General features: G+C 44.8%; 2 protein-coding genes across 3 annotated transcripts in view; one reads left to right on the forward strand and one right to left on the reverse strand.

Annotated features, from left to right (window-relative positions):
- Nucleotides 1-4722, forward strand: part of mkln1 (muskelin 1, intracellular mediator containing kelch motifs) — a 29124-nt gene extending 24402 nt beyond the window's left edge. For both annotated transcript variants that reach the window (XM_004570855.4, XM_004570854.4), the window contains exon 19: nucleotides 501-4722. In XM_004570855.4, the coding sequence (XP_004570912.2) occupies nucleotides 501-622 (122 nt within the window). In that variant the 3' untranslated portion in view covers nucleotides 623-4722. The remainder of the gene's footprint in view (nucleotides 1-500) is intronic.
- Nucleotides 4723-4763: 41 nt separating this feature from the next.
- On the reverse strand, nucleotides 4764-21515 carry podxl (podocalyxin-like). The gene is made up of 8 exons (XM_012924570.3): nucleotides 20889-21515; nucleotides 9649-10215; nucleotides 8705-8988; nucleotides 8571-8594; nucleotides 7786-7927; nucleotides 7640-7683; nucleotides 7428-7556; nucleotides 4764-6340 (listed from the first exon to the last, which is right to left on the reverse strand). Exons 1-8 carry the CDS (start codon nucleotides 20929-20931, stop codon nucleotides 6146-6148), a joined length of 1428 nt encoding a protein of 475 aa, XP_012780024.3. The 5' UTR covers nucleotides 20932-21515; the 3' UTR covers nucleotides 4764-6145.
- Nucleotides 21516-26524: the final 5009 nt, after the last annotated feature.

Consider the following 26524-nt stretch of genomic DNA (forward strand, 5'->3'; position numbering starts at 1 on the left):
TTCTTTTCCCCTCGTTATTCCCGTGTCTCTGGAGAATGATTCATTGATTGTCACATGTCCCAAATGCTGGACAAGTTAATGTCACATGGTCACCAGTCATGTGTCTGCAAAACCTCAGTATTTCACTTCAGGCAGCACTTTTGTTCAGGTTGATGAAGGTGCAGGATTACCAGATATCTGTACAGCCTGTCTTCACTGCACACTGACTAAAACCAGCTTGTGACAAACGTCATCAAGAAGGTGCTGAAATGATATTTTATTGCTTCCTGTCTGTGTTTCACAAACTACATCACATAAACAAAAGAGGGCTGATGTAAAGCCATATATGTGTCTACATGATTACTTTGAGAGGTTGTGTGCTGAGGCCTGATTCTGTGCATTGAGTCTACACAGATGGTTTCCAGTCAGCATCTTCTAGACCCGGCCTGAGGAGCAGAAAGCATGGCGCTCTGCTCTGTACATGCGTCTCTGCTCACCTGCGTTTTCTTTCTCCCCCTCAGGTTTCTCAGACATAGACCAGACGTACGCTCAGCGGACACAGCTCTTCGATACGCTCGTCAACTTCTTCCCAGACAGCATGACTCCACCTAAGGGCAACTTGGTAGACCTTATCACGCTCTAGCCCCTCCCAGCCTGCCGCTCGCCACACTGCTCTGACTGAACGCCCAGCCGCACACACCGTGTGGAGACAGAGACCAGTTATTTTTCTATTCTGGAACGCCCCCTGCTGGTGGGATCACACTTCACCCACCTCCACCCCACTGATCTGCTGCTATCACGGGCTGCGTTACCATGACGATGAGGGCAGCAAACACACACACACTGCTGTCCTTGTTGAATACGTGAAATTTCTACAACAGCCTGAGGGTGTGTGTGTGCGTGTGTGTGTACACGTGTGCTTTTTTTCCTTTTGTCTTGCTGATGGAGACTGCAGGAGCCAAGCCCAGCGCATCACTTTTGTTTTTGTTTGTTTTTTGTTGTTGAAGCTAAACAAAAATAATTTGCACATTTGTTTGCTGACTCTTCTTCGATCTGTGCTTTCAGAATCAACCACACATGTCCATTCACATGTTTACATCTGAGGCCAGTTGTTAAAAAATTAAGATTGTGTTGTTTTTTGTTGTTTCTCCTATAAAACCACATGTCAGCGTCATTTTAATGAGTTGGTAAGCTGGCTTTCCTGCAGCACCTGCCCCTATTTATGAGCGTGACGGCTGCACAGGCTGGAAAAAGTCAGCAGTTTTAAGCATCGTAGGAACAATAGAGGAATGATTCTATGAGATAAAGTTTAATATATATATATTAAATATATAGGTATATAGGTTTTGGTTGCTATCCCTGTAAAACTGGCTGATAACAGTGAAATGATTGGCCTGTCGTTGAATTCTGAGTGGATGTACAGAATATGTAAATATACATATAGGAATTTGCTCCACGTGTCCTGGGCTTGTGTCAGGTCATGCTCTTTCTCCCCATCCTTATCAACAAATGTCAAAAACAAAAAAACATCAGGGTCCAGTCACTCTGTGGCTCCACATTTAGCAGTTACTTACTAAGGACAGTTTAAACGAGACGTGAGTGAGGTGCTGGTGCAGGTATCCACCGTGATCTTTGCAGAGCAGCTAAAGGTGTTTTCAGTTTGGCAGCATGTTCCTTCAATGGGAGGATGAAGTGCATGAAGCTCTGGTCTGATTATCAGTCAGTCACATATACGATCATGGAACTTCCAGCTTATAATCTGTGTTGAATATTAAAGTCTGGGTTATCAACTTTTCTGTACTGATAATAATTAGTGCTGTGAGCGTTAATCTCATTAAAATGACGTTAACGTCATACCTGAATTAACGCGGCAAATCTCCGAGTTAGCGTGGCTCGCCCGTGCGTGGGGCTGGACAGCACTAACCCGTTGGTGGCGTGCAGCCCAACGAGCGAGCCGCGTTAACTCGCTAACGGAGATTTGCCGCTTCAAAGCGGTTATGGCGTTAACGTGATTTCAACTGGATCAACGCTCACAGCACTAATAATAACTCAACTGGGCTACAGTCATGATCTTCATGACTAATCTCATCGTGTAACCAACGAGCTGCTGGCTCGGCCCAAGGAAATGGAGAGCAGCTTAAAAAAAGAAGCACAAACCGGTATCGCTAATTAATCTTCTGTTGACTGAGTTCCTGTGGTTGACCTGGATGTGCTGCAGTTACAGCTAGAAACGATCCCACCCTGTTCTTTAGGTTCAGCAGAGTCTGTGACATAAAAGCATGCTGATTGGTCAGGTGGCAAAATAATGTGCTGGGGTCACCTTTCCCACCTTTGTTGTCGTGAACACACACAACCTTCCTTCATCGGCTGCTGTACCTCCTGATCACACAAACACAGAAGGAGATCCTGAAGCTTCTCATTGTGCGATTAGCCTCGCTGAGGACTCCTTGGTCCACGAACAGGCGCATCTTCAGATCATGGAGACATTTGCAGTTTGTAAAATTTGATCCTCAGCTGCTTCGGCTTATTTTTATTATATGCCTGAGACTTTCTTGCCAACCATGTGTAACACACAGACCTGATTGTAACCTCACATACGGAAGGAAAACATTGAGCTGGGAAGTTTGGATAAAATGCTTTTGGAGGATGTCGAAGGTCCGAGTAGCTGGATATGTGTAGCAGTGTTGAAATGGACTGAAGCTGTGGCAGCTGCAGTTTCTCTGTCACCTCTGAGGGATCCGTGTTTCATGCAGGTGCTTACTCTCCATTCGCTTCCTGTTTGCCGTCTTCCCTGACTGAGTCAGACTCTCACTAATTGCATTTCACAGGAAACCTTTTCGCTTATATTTCTTCCAGTGCTTTGTTTCTGATAGCTGTGATGCAGTAGAACACTACAGACGCAGTCACACAGCTGCTGGGACTCTTGAGCACCGTCCGTCGAGCGTATGCTGTACTTGAACAGACTTCTTCCTGGGAGATTCAAAGAACGTTCGGCACAGTTTAACGAAAGAGTGGATTCTTTTACAGTCGTGTAACGCAGGCCAAATTTACGTTTCACACTCTTTCCCTCATAGTTTGAATCAAAGATGCCAACTGATTCAATCTCATTCATTGGACACATGAATTATAGATAATGCTCTTATTTTGAAATTAAAGAACCTTAAGAACGTTTCTGTTTGTTTTTATTTTTTTAATAAACTTCCATAATTGAATTTCCTGAGCTGTGGGGCTTAGTGTTGGAGAGCTGTTAGTCCGCTGATGCATCACAAATCCACGGCAGTGTTCTTGCTTCCTTTGTGCTTCAAACGTACAAAGACCTGGATTTGTCATCGCCTGCTCGATTCTTTTGTAGCTCCAAAATGTGTTTTAAAATATGAACAAATCAAATTCATTCGTAAAATGAGAGCAGTGAGTGAAATTCTAGCACACTCGACCTCCAAACAGCGTGATGATAACGTGAGCTGCATGTAACTGCTTCCATTGACTTCCTGCTGCTATGACGATGTTACTATCTTTGCCTCAGAGGATACCACACTATATCTGTGCACTACATTTGACATGTGTTGATAGAGTGATACACTCTAACAGGAAGCTTCACTTGCAACACTGTTACCAGCTTTGTAACTGTTAACATAGTCAGCATAGTTTTCTGGTTGCCTGGCAACCATAATGGTAGGACACTTCAACAAGGCGCAGTAAATGAATAATCTTAATCTGAGCACATAGCAAGTGTTTGTCCATAGGAGCGTAGCCACTGCACCACCACACAGAGATGAGTTTGGAAATGTTTGGGTGGTGTCAGGACAGCTAAGCCCCTAACTCAGCCTCACCAGTCTACACCTGGGACGAGCTATGCTGTCATGGAGGAGGAAGTGTCCATAAAGACCAGAGGTTTTCAATGCTGTAGAGATGAACGATGGCGAGTGTGTGGAGACGGCCTCCAAACGACTACATTTTATTGGCAGTTCTTCATTGACTTGGTGCTTCAGGCTGAAAGTTGATGTTTGGTTTTACAGATTAAACAAAAGAGACAAAGATTTCGTCTTTGAGCGTTTGGACAGACCAGCCAAGCTGCTTCCCTCCACACTTTGTGTCAGCTGTTCTTTAACGATGTGTGGTTTGTAACAAATGGCCTACTGTGTGTGTGGTCACGTTAATGACCTCACAGAGGTGATCCTTTCAGTTTCTGACATCAACACACCACCTACAGGTCTCAATGTGGAATTTGTATCCAGTTATTTCAGCCAAGACTCCTCACTGTTCACCCTTTATTCCTTCTATGGAGCCTTCCCAGGATGGAGATGCTCTGTTCTATGTTCATGTGTGACTAATCTCAGACAGGTAGCAGGGATCAGCAGAAGTGGCCTAAATTTACATACTGAGGAAGTGTAACAGTTTACACTAATAAATGTTCTTTTTGTCTGCTAATCTGTTTCGGACGAGGAGAAATGTGAAGAAGTAAGAAAATGATGACATTTTGATAACATGCAGGGCTCACCACACTGGCTGTAGCGTTAGTTTTGTGTTCAAGACTAATTCAAAGCACCTTTGTAAGAACACACAATGCCAAATACGACTTTTCTTTGTCTTTCTTTGGGTGGGACTCAGGAGTTTTAAAGCTGGTACTCTATGATCAGTGAGCACTACTCTGGATTACAGTGAATGTGTAGAAAGCCTTGCAGTATTGCATTGTATGTACTGTATATAATGAATAAAGATTGTATTTTGTTCAAGTTTTCCTAACTGCCATCTTTGTGTGGTTCATTTTAAAGGAAAGTCTCCAAAGTGGGAAAAAGATTTATTTTCAAACCTGAACAGGTACAACAGAATAACAGTCGAGACCATCCGTGCTTTACAGCTTCCAGTGTGTCAGACCCCTGCTGTTTGCCTTCTGCAGCAAACAAACCATAAATACATAAAATCCTGGTACAGTAACGTACGTGAGAAACTATACACAACTATGATAACAGTGGCAGACGCAAACACTCACAGCAGTCAAGCAAACATACTGGCTGGACTGGAGAGCCCAGTGTGATTGAGTCACTTGCACATAATATAGGTTGAAGTGAAAGTAAATGTATATTAATTGAAATTATTGGACTGATGAGAATTTCAAAATAAAAGTGTTAAGCTGGGGTTCTGCTGTGAGGGTTTAGCCCGACTCCGTCCAGCCTCACCAACAAAGAGCGTGCAACTATTTACAGCGTGGCTCAGCTGACTGAGAATGGGCGCACGTCTGCTTACTAATAATGCAACTAACAAAGTAGTTAAAAAGTAGTTTGGCATGATTATAGCTTGTGTTTATTGTACAACAGCCACAATTGACATGGTAGAGTCCAACATGAGCAGGTCACCATGAAATTAGATTTCAGGGTAACAACTTAAAACACACTAACATAAAAAGATGTGGGCTTTGCCTTGTTGGCCCTAGAAACAACTTCATGGCTCTCCTATGCAAACCCGAATACAGGATTTCAGATGAACAGAAATGACGCCTGTTTGCATCAGAATGACTTTAAAGGACAAGAATTTGTCGTCTCTGGCTTTCCATACACAACAGAGTCAATATGAGGCACTTTGGATTCAAACCGGTCCTTTGTCCGCCCAGTGTAAGCAGCATCTCTGGCCGTGTCCTTCCTTCTGTAGGGTTAGTGCACAGCCTCTATCTTTAAATCACTGGGGGCTTTAAAGTGCCCCCTGATCACATTTCTATGTTAGTAACTCTAGAGTGGTCAACGCAGATGACCTCTGTTCCTCAAGAGCGAATGCAAAGTGATTGGTTTGTAATATTGCCGCTCCTTCGTCAGATGCAAGAAAACACTCAAAAACAGGTCACAGTGTGCAACCTCTTTGTTAGTACAATAGCGAACAGGCACAGAAATATGTGTAAAAACCAATATGAAAAGGTTGTGCTCCACAGGAAGTCACGTGCATGGAAAAGTGCAGCATAAACACAACAGTGATTGATTTGGTGCATTTTTCAAACATGTTTCATGAAGTTTGCTACATCGAACCGAGCAGCTTCTACACGCCACGCCGTCACCTGCTCTGGAGGAAGTGTTGCCTGGCTACAAGGGCATGAGAGACAAGAGTTTAAGATGCGTGGGTATAGCTCGATTTGTTGTGGCGTTGCGCGCCCTGTGACCCGCCCCTCTCCCACCCGTCCTTACAGGTGGGTGTCCTCCTCTTCGGGGTGGTCCTCTTTCGACAGGTGGTCCAAAGGTACCATCCAGCTGTCGTTGAACTCTCCGTTCAGCACCATCTTCTTCTCCAGCATCTCGGGCTGCACTTCCATCACTTCCAGCGTGGGGTTGTCATGGTAACCGTTTTCCACAGTGTGCAGCTCTTCTGTTAGGTGTTGCTGTGGAGATTGAGAGGGCAAAGTAAAAACATGCCCACTGTTACTTCCTGTTACACAGACCCAGTCTTAAAAAAATTCATAAATCTGAGTGGAATCTAACTGCTCTCACACGACTGTTGTTTAACTTCTAAACATACTCCAAAGTCCACAAATCCAACAACTATCCGTGGATGAATCAGGGATTCAGGCTACCACAGCTTTAAATGAAAGCACTGCACGATACGACACTTTCCTTTTGGAAAAGTATTTCGGCACAGAAGGAATTTTGGCTAGAAGAAGAGGCCAGAATCAAAACAGATAAAAAGGAGGCCTTTGCTCCTGCCCAGTCATCGTCCCCACACGGTCATATGTCCTAGAACGTTTGCTAAAAGTTTTCTCCACAGAATATTCAGAAAACCAATTAAACACCGAGTTTTGATCCTGACACAGTTCTGAAAGTGTCAGGCACCCCCGTAGGTCACCGCTGCTGGAGCTCCTGTCAGGTATTTGGTAGTTCAGTGGCTAAAAGTAAAATTGGTTTCTGCTGAAACGATAGTCCCACCACATCGATGCAAAATTTTAAAAAAGGAAAAAAAAAACAAAAAAGATTTGAGAGGGGTGAAAAATCAGGGGAAACAAAAAGCCCAGAATTCTAACCTCTCTGCTCTTTAGCTCCAACATGTGTTAAAAAGTACTAAATAAGCTGAAAAGGATGGGAATCAAATCCCAATTAGTGGCATTAAAGCATGAACCAAACCTGCAGGGACACAGAATAAAAAGTTAAACATGAATCGATGTGTCATCGTTTGTCTATCACCGGTTAGCTTAGAAGATATAACGAATAATACCATGTCTGGAACAACCCAGGCCAACACTCATCAAAGATTTTATAAGCACCTAATAAGCACATATGATTGGCTGATGTAGCCTTGAAATGTGAAGCATCTGGAACATCTCTTTTCCTGTTTCATCATCTCTATTCCTCTTTGAAAGAGGTCAGATTATAAATGAAGAAGCAAAGCGAGCAGCTAATACGTTCACTAGTTCTGGAAACTCAGACTATAATGGAAGCATACTGGGGATAGTGGGATTGGATGTCTCTTCTTACCTGGTTCTCATTGTAAGGCTTACGGTGGTGGGAGGCGCAGGCACCGAGGATGACGATCATGATAAGAAGGGCTCCGCAGGAGGCCAGGATAGCGATCAGGGTTTTGTTATCGGTCTTTATCTGTTCTTTCTAGGAGAGGAACAAACAGAGGAATAAGTAGTTGCTGTAGAGGCCGAGGGTCCCGAGGCTGATCTAAAGAGCCGAATCCTCACCTGGGCGAGCTCGTCATAATACTGCTGCGCAAGGCTTTCGTTCACTGAAAGATCAGGATCACATTGATTGATTTCCAGAGAAAAATAATCTGAATTATAAACTCAGTGAATGTCCCCTTTCTGAACGGACTAGGATATTCTTTTACCTTTGCCATTTATCTCCACAGATTCGATTTTCACTGATCCGTTTTGGACGAGCCAGTTCACGGTGCAGGATCCGTTGTCCATGCTCTCCATCAGCCTCTTGCACACTTTTCTGAAATTTTTCTCGCCATCTTTTTCTTTGGTCTGCGTAAAAATGACACGTCTGTAAATGCTGTTAAACAAAAACATTGATGCACGCAGCACAAGTCCTTTTTTGTTTCATGAACCAGAAAGCGCTCTTCTACGCTGCCGTGCTGCCAGTGGGAGGACAGGAAGGTCAGAGGCCACAGCCAAGGCCGTATTTTCCTGTGTTGTGATGTGTTGCTTATTTCTGGTGTACTATTAAAGGGCACAACTGAGGGACTCAGAGGGTCAAAGCTGCTTCAAAAAGAGTTGTGGGAACAAAGGAAACTAGAGAAAGGCAGGAAGGGTTCCCACTAAGACACTTTTTCCACCCAGTGACTGAAATGGTTGTTTTGTTTTAATAGCAGGCTTCACTGCTCCACTCAGACAAAGCTCGCACGCCTAACAGATCCACCCAGCGCCTGTCTGAACACAAATGGTCATCAGCTGTTGAATCTTGTAAAGTTTCGAGGCTCAAAGGTAAAAAGTTTCAGTAACACCTAGAACAGTACGAGTGTAAGCACAGGAAATGCAGCATGTGACTGTGCATCCACAGATCCCTCAGTGATTCGTGATTTTACTAATAAACTCTGCCCTGCATAGATACAGGTAACGGCATTCAGTCTGCAGGCTTCAAATAGATCAGAGCAAAACAAAATCTTACCTCCTCGTTGCCTTTGTGGAAATACTGCAGAGAAAAACAACAAGCATCTCATTCAAAGGCACCGACACTTCTATTAGATGCAAGTAATAATGATAACAACAGAGAAGCTGTATGTGCGCCACTTCAGTGCTTACAACAAACTTCTGGGTGGATGTTGGAGTCTTGATAGTGGCCGTGGTGGCTTGCATGGCTGAATCTGTAGTTGCTGTATTAACTCCTTTTTTCACACTGAAGGAGGTGCTGGAGGAGGTGCTGGAGGAGGTGATGGAGGAGGTGCTGGAGGAGGTGCTGGAGGAGGTGATGGAGGAGGTGATGGAGGAGGTGATGGAGGAGGTGCTGGAGTCCCCTGGGTTTGTAAGCTGAGTGTTCGCTCTGGCCTCTCCAGGTACTATTGTAGATTCAGGGATTTCGGTGGAAACTTGGACCAGAAATAACAACAAGAACAACAAGAATAAGGAAGCGTCGTCGTAGTGATGCAGATCCCTCTGAGCCAGCCAATCAGTGACAGCCACGTCACATTTTAAGGTTTGGAGGAAGTATTAAAAGAACAAAATACACCACAGTCAACACCACCTCCTTTAACTTTCCAGCTACTTGAAGAACTGAGCAGATGGACCAACGCTTGTACAATACCAAGTTTAACAGGGTCAGGAGTGTGTGTGGTCTCCGTCACATGAGGCAACAAATACTTAAAGTAGGAACACTCGAATAATAATCAAAAATGCATACCATGAAAGACAGAAATACTGCTTTCCCCAAAATTACTAAGGAATTATGAAGTACTTAAAAGTACGTAAAGTGCAAACTGCGTCTTCTTCCCTGTAAAATACACGACGTTAAAATCATTCACATGGTACCTAAACCTGCGCACGCCGTGCTTCCACCTGGAAACGAGACCTTTTACCCTTTTTCACAGCTGTTCACATCCAAGTTTTCATGTCATTGGAGCGCAGTTTGAACGCCACGCTCTCACAGTCTTATTTATACTAGTTCGGTCAGGTTTAAGTATTTGTTGTGGTGTCTTCTCACTTTAAATATTTCATTTTCAGATTCACATCCAGGGGACAAAAGTCCTTACCTGTGGGAAGCGTCTGTGCCGCGGCTACAGTGGTCAAAGCTGGAGCGCTGGATGTTGGTACTGTGGGGCTGTTTGTGCTCTCGCGTTGATCCTCGTTTGCTGATGACACATATGGTGCAGTGATTTTACTGGACAGAGAATATGTTGATGCCGTTACTGTGGAAGGCTTAGTGCTCAGCACTGATTGGGTGCTGGGGCTAGTGACTGTTTCTGATGGGGCTGGCGTGGGTGTAGCAGCCAAGGTCGAAGTGGTGATCGCAGTCGTAGCCTCTTTGGTGGGAGAAGTGAGAGCTGCTGTGGGGCTTGTTCCTGTTGTTTCTGCTTTGAGAGTTGGTGTGCTCTGAGTTGGGATAGTCTGTGTTGTCTGCACTGCTGTGCTCTGTTTGTCGATGTTATTCTGACTGGTAGTGACTCCCGCTGTTGCTGTTGCTGTTGCTGCTGACACAGTTGTGGCTGTAGTCTTTGTAGGTTCATCCCCATCTGTGGCAGCAACACTTGTGACATCAGCAGGTGTCCCAGTGGCTGTCTCTGCAGCAGTATCTGCATAGACGCTGTGACACAGAAAGCCTGAGGAGGAAAAGACACGAGCGGTTACCTTCACAGCACAGCTGCATGAGGCTCTGCATCAAACCCATCAAAGACAGCATCTTATAGACCTGCATTTGTAATAGTCACTTGGGGGCAGTACAGTCATATTAGTGCATACAGTAGAGAACTGCAGCCTAATATATTGGAGTATCCAGAAAATGCAGATCAAATAAGCACTCACTGTTTACCTGTATGTCTATTTTAGTCTCCGCCTACTCTGAAGACAAATGTTTGGACCACTTCCTGAGCTCGCGGTCTGCCTGCTCTTTGCTACTGACCACGTGGTCTGCTTGTAATTTAATGAACATTATCTGCTGCTGCTGGCAACAAACGAGAAACTGTAAAGCAAAAGGAAAGTACGCATCATGAAAAAGCTCGAATCGAACATTTCTTTCTCTGTGCTGTTGTTGTTCACAGTGAGTGGAGCCGCTCTCCTCAGCTCGAAGCAGCTACTCCTGGATTTCCTGCTGTGCTGACAACTGTAAGCTATCTTTTTCTCTTGGCCTATTTATAGGGACGAGGACAGGATGCTGTGCACAATAAACTTGGAGGCACCACACCCTTGACCACAGCCTGTTTGGAGTGCCCTCTGCGAACGCTCCTCAGCACCAAGAAAACAATGGCCTTATACACCCTCGTATGACCTCATGGCAGCTTCGCTCCATGCTCAGTCGCTGGAGTTTCACCATAGATCTCTGCTGATACATGCAAACACACACACATGCTAAATGAGAGACAATGACCAAACTGTCCTGAGTAGATAAGACATGAAACGAGGGGCTAACTTGTAGTTTAGTTTGCACATCGTGTTCATTATTTAATGTTTGAGCAGAAAGGTTGTGGCGTTTGTACGCTCACATCCAGCTTTCAGTCAGCTGACTCCTCTTTAGCATCGTCACTGTATAGAAAGTGAGCAATACATTTCTTTCATATTGCAATATTGCATCTGTGCTTCAAGCTTCTTATGGCCTACAATTCAGCTTCAATGTCAGTTTAGTAAAAACAACCAGGTGCTTTGTATCGTAAGATAAAGACAATCCTGAAAACCCATCAATCAGATGACTCCAGTGAGCCGGGCGACGGTGGGAAGGATAAACTCCCTTTCAACAGGAAGAAAGCAGAACCAGGCTCAACTTGTGGGTTAGAGGAGGGACAGGACAAAGGACGGACTCTGGAAAAGAGCCAGAGATGAATAATACCTAATGATTGAATCCAAACTGGTGCATAAACAGACAAACCAGTAAAGTGCCGTTACATACAGTGCACGGCCTGTTTCCCAGACAAACGCATCATCACGTTAATGATCAGTTTCTTTGGTTCATTCTGAAATATTGCTCAACATATAATTTTGTGTTATAACATCAAGCAGATGTGAGCGGTCAGTTTACCCCGTGAATCTGCTGCATCCTCTCGGGCAGACGGAGGCTGGCAGAGCCGAGCCTGGCCTGTCTCCTGTCAGCCCGCTGCCTTAACACTGCTACTCAGAGACTAAGAGTGTCAGCGTTATCTGCAGCTAAGTCTCCTGACAGCAGATAACCTGCTTTTTCTTCACTGCATTTCAGAGTTTAGAGGCTCTCCTAATAGATGCTCGTATGTTTTCTTACTTTGTGTGGCAGAAATTGATCCACAAATACAAAAATATCAATCAGCTGAACCACTGTTACACGAGTGCAGTCAGAGGTGAGGCCTGTCTGCACTGTTCGCGTCTTCATAATCCACGCGCCCCCTCCCCCAGATGTGCTGTCTTGTTGGTCTTGACCCCGGTGATCCTGTCACTGATGTATCTGCTTCTTAACATGTGACGGCAGCAGCTAGTCCTGCTGTTATCTGCACCAAGCCTCTGTTTACCTCAGCCACACATTCCTCACCACACACACTACCTGTTAATCACATTTAAACATCCACACAAAGAGCTCACGCCACGAATCCCAAACGCTCGCTCACTATGTGAAACGATCTGCTCATTTTATTCATCATATTTTATTAAATATAGTACATAAACAGGTATTTAAAGTGGGACATTTTCTGTCCTTTCATGATAAATACTAACTCATTTTGAATTTGATGGCAGCCACACGCCTCTAAAAAGTTGAGACGGAGCAACAAGATGAGAGAAAGTATGTAGAGCTTGAAAAAGAAGCAGGATGACCTGATTGGGTTTCCTGGCATCGTGGAGAGGGAGACGGAAAGATGCTCACTCAACCTAAACGAAACTGCATCTACAAATTGTGGAACTATGTAAAACTGTGAATATCTCGTCATCTACAGCACATGATGTCATCTAAAGATTCACGAGACAAGGCCACAGATGATTGTGGGACAGCAGTGATCTCCAGGAGACATAAAAACACGACTGTCATGGAAATCGTTGCACAGTTTGACAGACCAGCCACAAAAGAAGCCATGTGCTAATATTGATAAGAAAGGCCACCGTCTGTTGTGGAGCAAAGCTTGTTTAAAATGGACTGAAAGCTATTGTGTCGTGAAGCCTGACGTTTCTTTTTGAGAGAACATAGACGGCCCATCCTCAGGACTGTAGACTTTACAGCGCATACAGTGAAGCTGTAAATACATTGTTTGTATTAAATGCCAAATTTTGTATTTATATAAATAAAATGTTACAAGCTGTCACAATCTTTCATTTGAACAGCTCTCAGTAACAGACGTCCTTTCCTGTGCTTGGACACTTGTCGAGCTCTGAATTTTAAAATATCATCTCGATCTGTTGCTGTTTCCTCTGAACATCTTCCGTCGTCTGAAGCTGTCTGACCTTTCTGATCTGAATTTTGCCATGACTTCCATCAGCCAGCTGACTCTATGCTTCAGAGATCTGTCAGACATCACTGGGCGTCAGACAGCAGCCTGTGTGGGAAATGACCTGCTGTCCTTTCCCTGGCTCTTCTTTCTGGCTCCCTTCAGTGAGGCAAAACAGCTCAGTGATTTGGGACTTTGTGAATTGGATCAACATCAGTATATAAATAAATTTGGGTTACAGGAAACCCAGGTACCTGAACCGACACACCAGTGCTACTGCAAAGGAAGAGCGCGATCAGGGCGGCTGCAGACGTGTTTCTGTCTGCTGAGCGTGTGTTGGTTTTTAAAGCCAATATTCATTTAGCATCAGTTTAGGAAACACCAGAACATCTGTACTCGGATACAAACATGTAATGGTCGCATGCAGTGGGGTGAAAAGCTCCTTCTTCCTCAGTCTGTTCCAGGAAATGGGAAGTCTGAAGCACATTATTCCCCGAGGTGTTGCCTGAGAACCGGCTAGTTTGGGATGTTACCGACACCTTGCTGGGTTAAAGCAATAAAGCTCCTCCAACCGTCAGCAGGTCATCTGTGCTGCTTTGGGCTCAAAGCGTCGTTTTTACCACAATAATATTTTATTTAGTAATTAATGTGAAATTTGGGTGTAGCATCATGACTGACAGCTGCAGAGAAACCTCCGCCCGTCTTTACTTCTGTTTAAATAAAACTTCAAACTGACAACATGAGAAAAAACCAACAGCCGAGTCATCATCTTGGTTTTTCTGTCATTTTGATTTGTAAAGTGAGGAAAGGAAACGACTTGGCTGACCGCTTACAGCAGCGGCCGTTCGCTGCGGCGTTTGCTACTCATGGTGTTTTAATTTGAGAACATTATCCGAGCACATGACTGAAACACCGCCTGTGCTTCATCTCGCTCCACTCACTCCTGGCTGAGAGAACATTTAATTGTTAAATAACTATTTATTAAATAAGTAGTATTAGCTAACATTAAAGGGTGGTGGAGGATCTTTTAGAGCCATTCTTTTAGAAATGGAGCAGTGAAACAGTATGAAAGCGCCTCACCACACAGGAAATGGCTTTATTGGCAAATTGTAGATAAAACATTAACGGTCAAAGCAGTCTTACATGGATCAGTATTACTGCTCTAGACTTTTAACCCTAAATTCTATTTATTGTCTTTAATCTCCAGTAGTGTATAATATTCTATGTGATCATGTTTGTTGGCTGTCTTGTAAGGACCACAGTCTACACGCTGTTTTTAAAAGGTGGATTCAGAGTATTAGAGCCTGATCTTAAGGATTAAAAATAAAGAGAAAGATTAAGGTGTTGTAACAAAACAGGACAGCAAACTTTGTGCCTTTATTTAACCAAGTGATTTATCAGAGAAATCAGTTCCATCAATTTGCTTGTTTTACTGACCCAAACATTCGCTGATGTCATCGAGACAGTTTTTAATAAACTGCACTCTAACTTGTCACCGAGGTTCCAGACATAAATCTCGATGTTTCCACAGATGCACACGTGGTAACCGAGCAGAGCCGTGACAGCAGAGCCACCATCGGCTCGTCCACCATGACGGCCTCCCATCATTCTCCTGTTAAAGATCAGCGGTTTGGCCTCTGGCCTCGACAAACAACCAGCAGTGATATAAAGGATGATGCAAAAAGAAGGTTCATGACGAAAGCTGTTGGAGATGAAACTGGGGGTTTAAACTCGTCTGGGGGTGGTTGTCTCCGTGTTAGCCTGGCACCGTGGCCAGCGCGTCTCCGCCTCTCACCCTACGGCAGCTGGGATTGGCTCCAGCCCTCCCCTGTCATCCCACATTTGATAAGCTGAAGAAAATGGATGGATGGTCCAGAATGTGTGTTTATTGTACTAATGATAGGAATTACATTTTTCTATTCTTAAAGTAACCAAAAGCTTCATTCGAAGTTATTATGGACTGTATCAGGTGTTCATTTTTCACTGAATGTGCTGTCGTCTTTGGCACAGCTCCCATGATTTATGAAAACGTGTCTCCTGAGCAGCTGTTCACGTTTGTATTCCTGAAAACATTTCTCCTCAGAAAACACTGATTTCACTTTGTATTTATTTGTATAGCACCAAATGAAAACAACAGTCGCTTCAGGGCGCTTTACGTTGTAGGGCACAGACAATAATACAGAAAAACACTCAAGCCAGCACTTGGCGACAGTGGGAAGGACAAACTCCCTTCAAATACATAGAAACCTCTGGCAGAAGCAGGCTCGGGGAGGGCAACCAGCTGTGAGGGAGGAAGGCGGGACAAAAGCCACACAGTGGAAGAGAGCCAGAACTCAGTACACGTTGATCTGTGGGCTTAGAGAAACCAGCAGGCTGGCCTTTTGTGTGAGCGTCAGCTATCGCTCCATCATGCCAAGCAGTCTGACTGTAAGCTCAGCCTGATGTGAACACGCCAAACTGAGCCAAGGGAATAAATGAATGTGGCTGTCACTCCAAAGCGCTGGTAAGGCAGTGCTACCCCATTAGCTTGTTGACAGTCCACACAAAGGCCCCTCGTTCGGTCGCGCACGGATGAGCCACCTCCTCGCTGCAGACCGCTGCAGCTAGGCCCCCATCTGTGTCCTATTGAGAGAGGTATTTCAGCTCTCTGTGGGTCTGGGGTGGGCTGCTGGTGGTGCGTGGGTAAGGAAGCAAAGGGTCCCTCTGCTTTACTGAAAGGAGGCGAGAAGCTGTGAATCTAAAAGCACTCGGTGAGAATAAAAGACAGAGACGAGCCAAAGGGAGGAGGGAGGGAAACGGTGAGAAAGAGGAATAAGATGAAGAGCAGTAATTCCACCAGCCACATGGTAACGACTGACCACACACACATTATCCACAAACAACACACTCCCTATCCTTGGAAGCAGACTGGTATGTGTGTTTATACAAGTCGGTGCTCTCATTGCAAAAGTTGAGTGTTAGACATGCGTCAGCTCGCTCCTCCTGTCACATGCGAGTACACTCAGTTTCTTCTGTCCTGTAACCATGTCTGAAGCCTAACCTCCTCTGAGGTCAGAACATACGTGACTGAAGGATGCATACATGTTTATTTATCCTCAGACCAGTTTGGAGCCAAACCTTTAGTCCAGGTGTGACAGTTATAATGTCATCAATGACACCGACCTGTACTGATGACCCAAAATATCCCTTTTTGCTGTTGTACTAATTAAAAAAACCCCATTATCAAATACACTTGGTGTTGGAAAATAATGCACATTATTATTATTTCTTTCTTTTTCATTTACTGTTAATGATTTAAACCAGGCAAGCAAATTAGGCTAAAACCAAACGTTTGATCTTGTTGAGCAGAAAGTGAGGGTGTTTCTTATTGAACGAACAAATATTTTATTAGGAGGGTAAATCACAAACAGTTTGATCCCAGCTAATGGAGCAACAGCAATTTTGTGTTTGCTCTGAAAGCTGAGACGTGAGGGGAGTGCTCGCAAACTGATGAGGCAGACGAGAATCGTGCTGAGACAGTAAGGAGTGAAAGACGAAGAACGAGGAGGAGGTAAGCTCACGTCCTTGATGGTACCAGCCACAGCGATGATTAATGGACACCTGGGTGCCAGCGTAGCATGGAGGGAAGGAGTGTGTTCTGGAGGTGAAGCTGAAGGCTGCAGCGATGGACAGCTATGAATGGCTTGGCTTTACGGAGAGTAAAAGTTCCTCCCTGATAAAACCTGCACGTGGCTGCCAGAAGTGTCTGGCCTTTAAAATCAGCTCGTCTGCAGAGTAAAGGTGCTTTCAGACTCTGCTTAGCTGTTTCTCAGCTATTGCGTTTGTGAGGTGTAAATGTTATGACATTTGGCATATGAAAGTTTATATCTACAAAAATCTCATTTTTTTCTGTCTTTACATATTTACCAGCAGCAGCCTTTTAGCTTCAGGCTTCGTGGGTTTTGCACCACAGGGCCGAGCACACAGGAGGACACTGGGATGACATCGCATCCATTTTTTGTGAGCAGGGACCAGCAAACACAGGCATGTACAATATATATTCATTTAAAACTAAATAATATGTCTGTCACTAATGAACAACTTCCGTATGACAATAATGAAAAAACCTGAGAGCTCACATGTTTCCACAGCACGGATCGCATGTTGGCAAAGCGCTCTTCTTGTAGTGCATGGACATCAGAGTTATTACTGCGTTTGAATGCAGCAACACGAGAGAGCGTAACTTAACTAGTTAGTCAGTTTAAATCAAACCAACAAATTGTCCGTATCTACTTAATTAGCATTCACTGGTTCCACTGGTTTGCAACTGGGTGCACAACATTGTGGAGCCCCACCCATGTATTTCCCTACATAATCCAACCGAGGGGTGTGGATGGGCCGGACGCTATGACGGCAGCCTTAGGGCAGGAGGCGAGGTCCACTCAGGACAGGTCGCTGTCCCGGGGCTAACACAGAGAGACAGCACCCCACTCAGTGCGTGTCTTTGCACTGTGGGAGGAAGCCCGAGGACCTGAGAGAACCCACGACACAGATACAAGGAGAACGTGCTTCACACAGAAAGACCAGATTCAAACCCAGGACCTTCTTCACTCCAGTTTCAGTTCATCTTTATGTTAACATTCATTTGAACTGAAACCACAATGACTTAAAAACAGTTCTGTAGAAAAAGGCCTGATTGCAACACGGTGCTCAAGGTCATTTCCTGTCACCACACCCTCCTTGGGAACTGGGATGTTGATAAGGTATTTCCCCCCTTCTATTGTTACTCGGTTTTCTCCCATCGACTGGCTGCTGCAGACTCAGACGAGTGTGCCAGGCAGGCAGCTTCTTCGCTGGTGTTTGACTGAACCTGGAACCCTGACTGTCTGTTCTCTTGTAGGAAGTGATAAAGGAAAAGCAGATGGTGTGAGAAGAAGTTAGGAAGTCCGGGAGCAAACTGATAAGAAATGATACCTTCTTCTTAAATTCCATCTTATTTATTGAGTAAGCACTGATATCTTCAAGTAATAAAATGTATTGTGCAAGTTATTTTTCAGGGGAGAAATCACACTGATGATGTAACGGTTTCAACATCTTCTCACGCATCAAACAGGATACAGTTGGTGTTAAAGGGTCAAAGACCATGGCAGCATTACTTTACAGGCAAAGCTGCGTTTGAACAAACCCGCTCGCTGTGAAGCTCGGTGGTGGAGAGCTGATGTTTGTTTTGCAGCCACAGGACCCGGGCACCCTGCAGACTCCACTATGTCTATTATCAGTCCCGTAGGACAGCGAACACTCGGCACAAACAGGACAATGATTCACCAGCATTAAATTCAAATCTGCAACTGACAAAGAAAAGAATCAAGGTGGTGCAACGCCCCAGTCAAAGTCCAGACCTCCACCTGCTGCAGCGGGACCCCAAGAGAGCTGTGCATTAATCACTACGCACAAAGCTCCATGAAATGAAGGAATATTGTAAAGAAAACCCTGATTACTTCAAGTTATCTCTGCTACAAGCTGCTGAATCTCAGGGTTTTTCCCAGTTCTTAGATTCCATTTAGTGACTCCTGTGAAAACGTTTCTTTTTCACATCACTGGGCCGAGTTTTCATTGTGGTTCATATTCTGGAGTTTAGTTTCACTTAGTGTTCAAAGAGTTTGTTTAGTTTTGATTCATTTCATTGTTAATTCAGGTCTTTTTTAAATATAATATGCTTGGTGTTTGTCAGTGGCAAAGGTTTGTGTGCTGTAATACAGTCTGTGAATCCAGACCTGCACTTAAAGGCCAGTGATTCATATTCATGGAGACGCTCCCATCCTGCAACGTGTGGCCACAGCAGGCTGCTCTGCAAGCTTGAGTTTTACAGCGGACTGTGCAAACCACAGCACCACTGAAATCTCATATATGTATAAAAACAATAAGACATCAGGAGCGCTCACTTTAGAGTGATCTCATAGAGCAGAGACAAAAGCAGTAGGTCTTGCACATGTGTGGAGCATTTACTTACATGCACATAGTGTTAAACAAATAGACACAGGTGGCTGTTCACAAGCACAAAAACATGCCAGCGTTTATCTTTAGAAAAAAAGGTGCTGACAGCCTTCGGGTGGAATTTTGGGGCTGTGTCGCTTACTCTTTTTCACACGCTTACAAGAAATAAATGAATAAAAGCCTCCCGTCTGAAATCACCTACTGCAGTGGCGAGAAAGCAGCAGGTGCGTAATTAAAGAAAAACACTTTTGTGGTCTTTCAGCCCTGGAGGGGGGTCAGGGGTTGCACTTCATTATTCAGGCTCCTTCTGTCTCTCTGCAAAGCTCTGAGTGGACTTTGTGTGTTTTTGGAGGGAGGGCGAAGCAGTGGTGAGTCCTCGACTGTGGGGGGTGGAGGCAGATGTTTCAGGTCTGAGCCCGAGTGCGCCACTTGGTCTGTGTTTGTGACTGTTTTACTGCAAGTTTCAGACAAAAACGGTGGAAAAACGGAGCAAAGAAGAAAAGAGCTCTTATTATTAATGTTGAGACAGAATCTGAGTTTGAAATAAAAGCATCTATAAAAAAGGCTTAAAGTGTTCGTCAGTCCAAACTCACTCCTTCATCTGTCACTGTTCGGTTCATTGATCCTGAGCTCATGTACCATTTACACTTTTCTAGTTTCTACATTAGAGTGTTGCAGTGTTTGTGTGATGCAGCATTACTACCTAACCATAACCTGCATCCTACATATGAGCTACAGTTTGTTGTTCTACAACCACATAATATATCAGAGGGGATGAGAAGAAAGATTAGAAATGAACTGGCATTTATGTAGCTACAGTACGCACACACACACACACACACACACACACACACACACACACACGCACACACACGCACACACACACACACGCACACACACACACACACACACACACACACACGAACATGTTTTTTGGGATGAATTTACACGACGAGGGGAAAGAAACAACTCTGCAGTGCCAACATGAGTAAATAAAATGTTAGATTTTACAAGTGACAACGCTGTTTTCTATTTTAAAGGTTACACAAGACTTTTGTGAGGAGATGCTGCACACTTCCACCTACAGACGATTGCAGTCAGTAATTAAGACCTGACCTCAAATCCCCAGAAAACAGCCAGGTTTAACTTACAGAGTGGAAAGCTAATGAAACAGCCAGTATTCCTTTAGGTTTTAGTGTTTCTGCTTTGATGCTAATAAGTTTATTCCACTGATTTCACATCTTAAGCTCATAGTTGTAATGCACTGTGTACTTCGTGTGCTCCATCACTGTTAAGGCGTGATGTATGTAAAAGAGTCCAGCACGATATGCACATGCAGACGACTTTACAGTTGACTTCTGTGTTTGGTTATCATCTACAATTTATGTTTCCTATAACTTAAGCATGGCTTTGTTAATTTTACCAGACTGTTAGAAGTAAAAGGAGTTTTAAACGCTTTAAAAGCTCACTGGTTCATCACTGCACTTAACCTCCTAGGACCTGGCGTCCACATATGTACAAGGGCTGATATCCACTTGTGAGGACGTTATACTGCCCCTGTGCTATTGAAATTTCAAATGAATGTCCTACTACGCTGATATCAGGCCTTTGTAGAGCAAAATCAGGTAAAAAGATCATTCTTTGTTTTTACATTCGTCAGTTCCCAATCAGCCCAGGTAGCAAAGAGAAATTAAAAATGCATGCCGTTAAAGAGTTTGGGTCTTAGGAGGTTGAACAAACAGACAGCAAAAGTTTAAAAAACGTGTCACACAGACCACCGGGATCCAGCACCTGTTGCTGCAGCACTCTTTCACGCACAATGAAGAGATAAAGAGACATAAACGATAGAAAAGCCCGAATTCTGACAGAAAGGCTGAACAAACAAACCAGTGGAGCTGTCTGATGTGAACGCGTGGGCTACTCACCGAGTAAAACTGTCAGCCACTTGATCCGCAGAGTCGCTCTCATCCTGTCTCTGATGCTCTCTTCTCCCGGATGGATTTATCCTTCATGCAGCGCTGCGCTACAATCCCTCACTTTGTATTGGGAGATGTTGCGCTAATGGTAAAACTGAGTCCTGCAGCCGGCTGTCACGCCTTTCTTCTTGAATTTGTATCTCAGAACAAATGATCGCGCCCCACGTATTGTAATTTTCTTCTTCTTCTTTTAAACTGAAAGCCAAGAATGTCTTTGTGTGTGTGCACCGCGTCTTTCTCCCCTCTCTCTCCACAGAGTCGGGGATTTGGGGGAAGAGTGCTTCTGTGGTCTCCTTGGCTGCACCGTTGTTCCTCAGGCTCTCTCTCCCACTGCTGTATCGTCAGTTCTCACTCTTCTGCAAAGTGTTCAGCTGTTTGCAGACCAGAAGCACTGCCCTGCCTCCCTTATCATGAGAAAGCAGGGGCAGATCCAGTCCCACAACTCACCGCTTCTCCTGACACTTTGGATAACATAGGAAGCAGTGAGACAATGTGTTCCACTGACTTTGATTCATTAGTTAAAATGATCAAAATTGACTGGAGGACGCGGGGTGAAGTCACACATGCAGCCGGATCAAAGGAAATGCCTGCTTCACTGAGGGGACCCGGATTCTTGTGTGTGTGTGTGTGTGTGTGTGTGTGTGTGTGTGTGTGTGTGTGTGTGTGTGTGTGTGTGTGTGTGTGTATTGCCCAGCAGACAAGGTTTGGCCACCTCTTGGACTGAAAAATGAAACCTGTGTAAGTGCCACGAACTGGAGTGTCTACTGAGGCTCGCTGTAATAAAAGAGAGAGAGCAGTTTATCTGCTCAAAGTCTTTGTTGGTTTATTAAAGGTCTACGTAAACTTGCTTAACTGATAGTTGTTTTGAACACCAAATAATACCAACAGTTGAACATTGTTGAAAAGTAAATATTCTAATAGAGAAATATCAGAATCCGAATAGTTTAAGACCGTGAGATCTTCAACGCACACCTCCGGCAGAGCTTCAACAGCATTCTGAGGGAGGCTGGGGACACTGAGTCCGAATGGACCATGTTCAGCATCTCCATTGCTGAAGCTGCTGCACCAAATGGTGGACACCAGAGGTGAAGGGAGCCACCAGGCTGAAGAAGGAGTCCTATCGGGCTTGGTTAGCCTGTGGGACTTCAGAGGCAGCTGACAGGTATCGACAGGCCAAGCAGAATGTGGCTCGGGCAGTGGCTGAAACAAAAACTCGGGTGTGGGAGGAGTTCGCTGAGGCCATGGAAAAAGACTTTCGGACTGCCTCGAAGAGATTCTGTCAAACCGTCAGGCGTCTCAGGAGGGGAAAGCGGTGCTCTACCTGCACTGTGTATAGTGCTAGTGGAGCGCTGCTGACTTCGACTGAGAAAATTGTCGGGGGGTGGAAGGAATACTTCGAGGACCTCCTTAATCCCACTGACACGTCTTCCGAGGAGGAAGCAGAATCTGGGGATGAGGGGGATGACCCGCCAATTTCCGGGGGCGAGGTCACTGAGGCAGTTAAACAACTCCTTGGTGGCAGAGCCCCTGGTGGTGGTCCCCATTTTTAAGAAGGGGGACCGGAGGGTGTGTTCCAACTACAGGGGGATCACACTCCTCAGCCTCCCTGGGAAAGTCTATGCCAGGGTGCTGGAAAGGAGAGTTCGTCCGTTAGTCGAACCTCGGATACAGGAGGAACAAAGCGGTTTTCGTCCTGGTCGCGGAACACTGGACCAGCTCTTTATCCTCTCCAGGATACTTGAGGGTGCATGGGAGTTTGCCCAACCAGTCTACATGTGTTTTGTGGACTTGGAGAAGGCATTCGACCGTGTCGCTCGGGGTGTCCTGTGGGAGGTGTTGCGGGAGTTTGGGGTGTCTGGCCCATTGCTACGGGCCATTCGATCCCTATACAACCGTTGCAAGAACTTGGTTCGCATAGCCGGCAATATGTCGCAGTAGTCCCTTTGTCACCGGTTCTGTTCATAATTTTTATGGACAGGATTTCTAGGCGCAGCCAAGTGGCGGAGGGCTTTCACACTTAGACCCCCGGAGAGCAGTCATTTTGGTTTTCTACCTTAGACCCCCGCGGAGTCATCATTTTGCGTTTCTACCTTTAAAAGCCGGAGAGCAGTCAGTCAAATGCTGGAGTCATTCATATGTATATTAGGTCGTTACCTAGGAATTCTGGAGGGAGGGGAGTGGGGGTGAGTGATTGAGGGGGTGGGGGAGTGGAGTGTTTCAGTTTGCCATCTTAGGGAGAAATCAACACATGTCCTTTGTATGTCCTTTGTTGCTGACATTTATTGATGAAAACAGTACAAAAAACCAACCATTTGTACACATATTTACAAATAATGATAAAAAGTGAGTGAGTACATTTCAACATTTTCAGCAATCACAATCCTGGCACTGCCACGGTATCTGTCGTCTGCATTTACCACATGTGTACCTGTAGCAGTGAACACATCGCACAGTGGCCTGATTTTTCTTGCATTTGTGTTTGACCTGACACGTGGCCCTTTTTCCAGGGCTCGGTGTGGAGGGTTCTGCCCGAAGCAACTGATCTTTTCTTGCCTTCTTCGCAGCTACATGAGAGTGAGCCAACTCTGTTGCAAGCTCCACCAGGAAGTCCACCCGTCTTTCCTTCGTCCCGGTGCATGCTTGATACAGCACATGTGCATTCAGTGCTGCCATGTCAATCATGTTATAAAACACGGCGACTGGCCAGCGCCGTGTTCCTTTGCGGACAGTGTACTCCCGAACCATCTGGTCCATCACATCCACGCCACACTTTGTTTTGTTGTAAAGGGTGACAGTGTTTGGCTTCCTTTTGGTGGTGTTATCAGTCTGAACCACGCTGTGCATGCTGCTAAGAATATAGACTGTCTTCTTCCGTTTGGCCGCATACGCCGTCAGCGTGGCAGCAGAGGTTGAAAACACCTAAGAAATAAGATAAATTGTTATTTCCATAGCACTTTTACACACAATGAAACACATAAACATAGAACCACAAAAGACCTGCAACATACCTGAGTGGTGAATACATTGCGATCTGTCTGTCTAGTGGATTGAGGAATTTCCCTGCGAATCCTGCTGACTGTGCCGAGGATGGTGGTTTTCCGTCTAAGAAGTTTTTGTGCCAGTGAAAGCGATGTGAAAAAATTGTCCGTGGTAACATTTCTGCCCTTGTCTAGGAATGGTTCCATCAGCCTCATTACTACATTTTCAGACAGTCTCTCCTCACTGGGACGATTGGGGTCCTTGCCAAGATATGGGAAGACATTGCAAATGTACTTGGATTTTAGGTCGCAAGCCACCCAAAACTTGATCCCAAACTTGTCCGGCTTACTTGCAATATACTGCAGGAAACAGCACCGAGTCTTTGATGGGAAAAGCTGTTCATCAACGGTGATATGTAGACCAGGGTTGTAGCACGTGATGCAGTTGGTGACAAATGATCCCCACACACTGGAAATTGCAGCGAACTTGTCAGTCTTTGCTCGATCACAGCGGGTGGACTTGTCATCAAAGCGTAGGTGTTGCATGATGTCTTGGAAGCGGTTTTGTGCCATAGTTCCAATTATCTGTGGGTTTCCCAGGTTTGCTGACCAGCAGTCATTTAGAGATGGAACCCTGTTAACCCCCCGCAAGATGACAATTGCAATAAATGCCATTAGTTCAGGGAGGTCCATGAACCAATGAACATGCTCCGTGCACCACTCAGCAGGCCATTTGTAAATATGTGTACAAATGGTTGGTTTTTTGTACTGTTTTTATCAATAAATCTCAGCAACAAAGGACATACACCCATGTGTGTTGATTTCTCCCTAAGATGGCAAACTGAAACACTCCAAGTTGGTGACTTTTGGAGATTTATTTCCCTGGATGATTGAGAATGCATCAAGATGAAACACAAAAGGAAGTTCACAGCTTTTAGCAGCTCCCCCACGCCCTCAATCACTCACCCCCACTCCCCTCCCTCCAGAATTCCCAGGTAACGACCTAATATACATATGAATGACTAGCCAATTTAGCTTCCACTTCCACCATTTGACTGCTCTCAGGTTTTATAGGTAGAAAGGTAGAAGCCTGGGGATGCTAGTGTTCACTTGGGTGGCCTCAGAATCTCATCTCTGCTTTTTGCAGATGATGTGGTTCTGTTGGCTTCATCGGGTGAAGGCCTCCAGCTCGCACTGGAGCGGTTCGCAGCCGAGTGTGAAGCAGCGGGAATGAGGATCAGCACCTCCAAATCTGAGGCCATGGTTCTCAGCCGGAAAAGGGTGGAGTGCCCACTCCGGGTCAGGGACGAGACCCTGTCCCAAGTGGAGGAGTTCAAGTATCTCGGGGTCTTGTTCGCGAGTGATGGGAGAAGGGAGCCGGAGATCGACAGACGGATTGGGGCTGCAGCTGCAGTAATGCAGACGCTGCATTACTGCATATATATATATATATATATATATATAGTTAACTGTGATATAGAAAACAGACTTTAAAAACTGCAAACACTGATCAGCCAACTGCTTGCCTTTATTCTTATTCAGCATTCAATCAAAAGCACCAGACCCTGATTATCACTGCCATTCTCTCCCACTGTGGATCTTTAAACACGTTTTAGTTGTTTTTGTTCAAGCGGAAGTTTTTAAAGAATATTTATTTGGTCCCTTGGTGTTATCCGTGTTATCCTCCAATAGCACCGACTCTAGAAAGGGTCACACTGGTCCTGCTGGTGCTGTGTTTGACGTTTGGATTCAACTCTGGCAGCTTGTTGGATTCTTGCCCTACTGGAACCCCGGAGTCGAAGTAGCCACGATGACGAATATTTACAAAGGTTCCAGGAATTGCTTGCAGTACACTTTTACTATGCCTCCATTCATAAGAGTCCAAATCTGACTTGAATGGCACTGGATCTTATCCAGAACCTTCTGTGAATGCAAAAGGAAACTACTACAGTATAAACTTCACTTCTTTAAGTGAGACTAACTGCTGTGACAGTGCACTCGGGTGTGTATGATGACTTATTCCATTCTGAATGTGTCGGTTTTATGTGGAAGTGTAAATTGTCTCTTTTATGTTCTTTAATCTGCAGTTTCCAAAAGATGGCTTTCATTTAATGTAAGAATGTTCTGATCACAGATCGAGTCCTTCACTCTGGTTCCACATGTGAAGCACCTCGGCATGTTAATCTTTGATTTCCCACAATGTGTTGAGCAGTAAACACGATGTGTTCTGTGCTCTGCAGCCCCAGTCAGCTCCAGAATATTAAAATCCAATGCTCTCTTTTGGTTAAATGAGGAATTAAGACATTTACAAAATGAGACAAAACGGAAAAAGAACAAAGTCAATGCTTCCTGTCTGCTTTTAAGATTGTGATGTTTGCTCATGACCTGAAACTCGAGGAAGAAAGAAACACTTTTCTTTCACAACCTGTCACAATTTCAAAATACTTTTTATTTTAACAAAGTGTGATTGGTACCTGTTACGGATTCAAATATTGGGGATGGAGACAAGAGAAAAACCACAATAACAACACTGGTCCGGCCGGGTTGAGTCAAACGATGATTTTAATGATCACACGCGTGGGAGATGGACACCGTACGCAGACAGCA

Source organism: Maylandia zebra, linkage group LG17 (genome assembly GCF_041146795.1).
Source record: "Maylandia zebra isolate NMK-2024a linkage group LG17, Mzebra_GT3a, whole genome shotgun sequence".
NCBI classification, from domain to species: Eukaryota; Metazoa; Chordata; class Actinopteri; order Cichliformes; family Cichlidae; genus Maylandia; species Maylandia zebra.

Bases quoted from the DNA above. Each gene is read 5' to 3' on its own strand.
- podxl (XM_012924570.3), bottom strand. From the start codon at position 20,931: ATGAGAGCGACTCTGCGGATCAAGTGGCTGACAGTTTTACTCG. The intron at 8,989-9,648 runs GTAAGGACTTTT...TTCTGGTCCAAG, and splicing joins GGCACAGACGCTTCCCACAG to TTTCCACCGAAATCCCTGAA. The intron at 7,928-8,570 runs GTAAGATTTTGT...ATTTTTACGCAG, and splicing joins TCCACAAAGGCAACGAGGAG to ACCAAAGAAAAAGATGGCGA.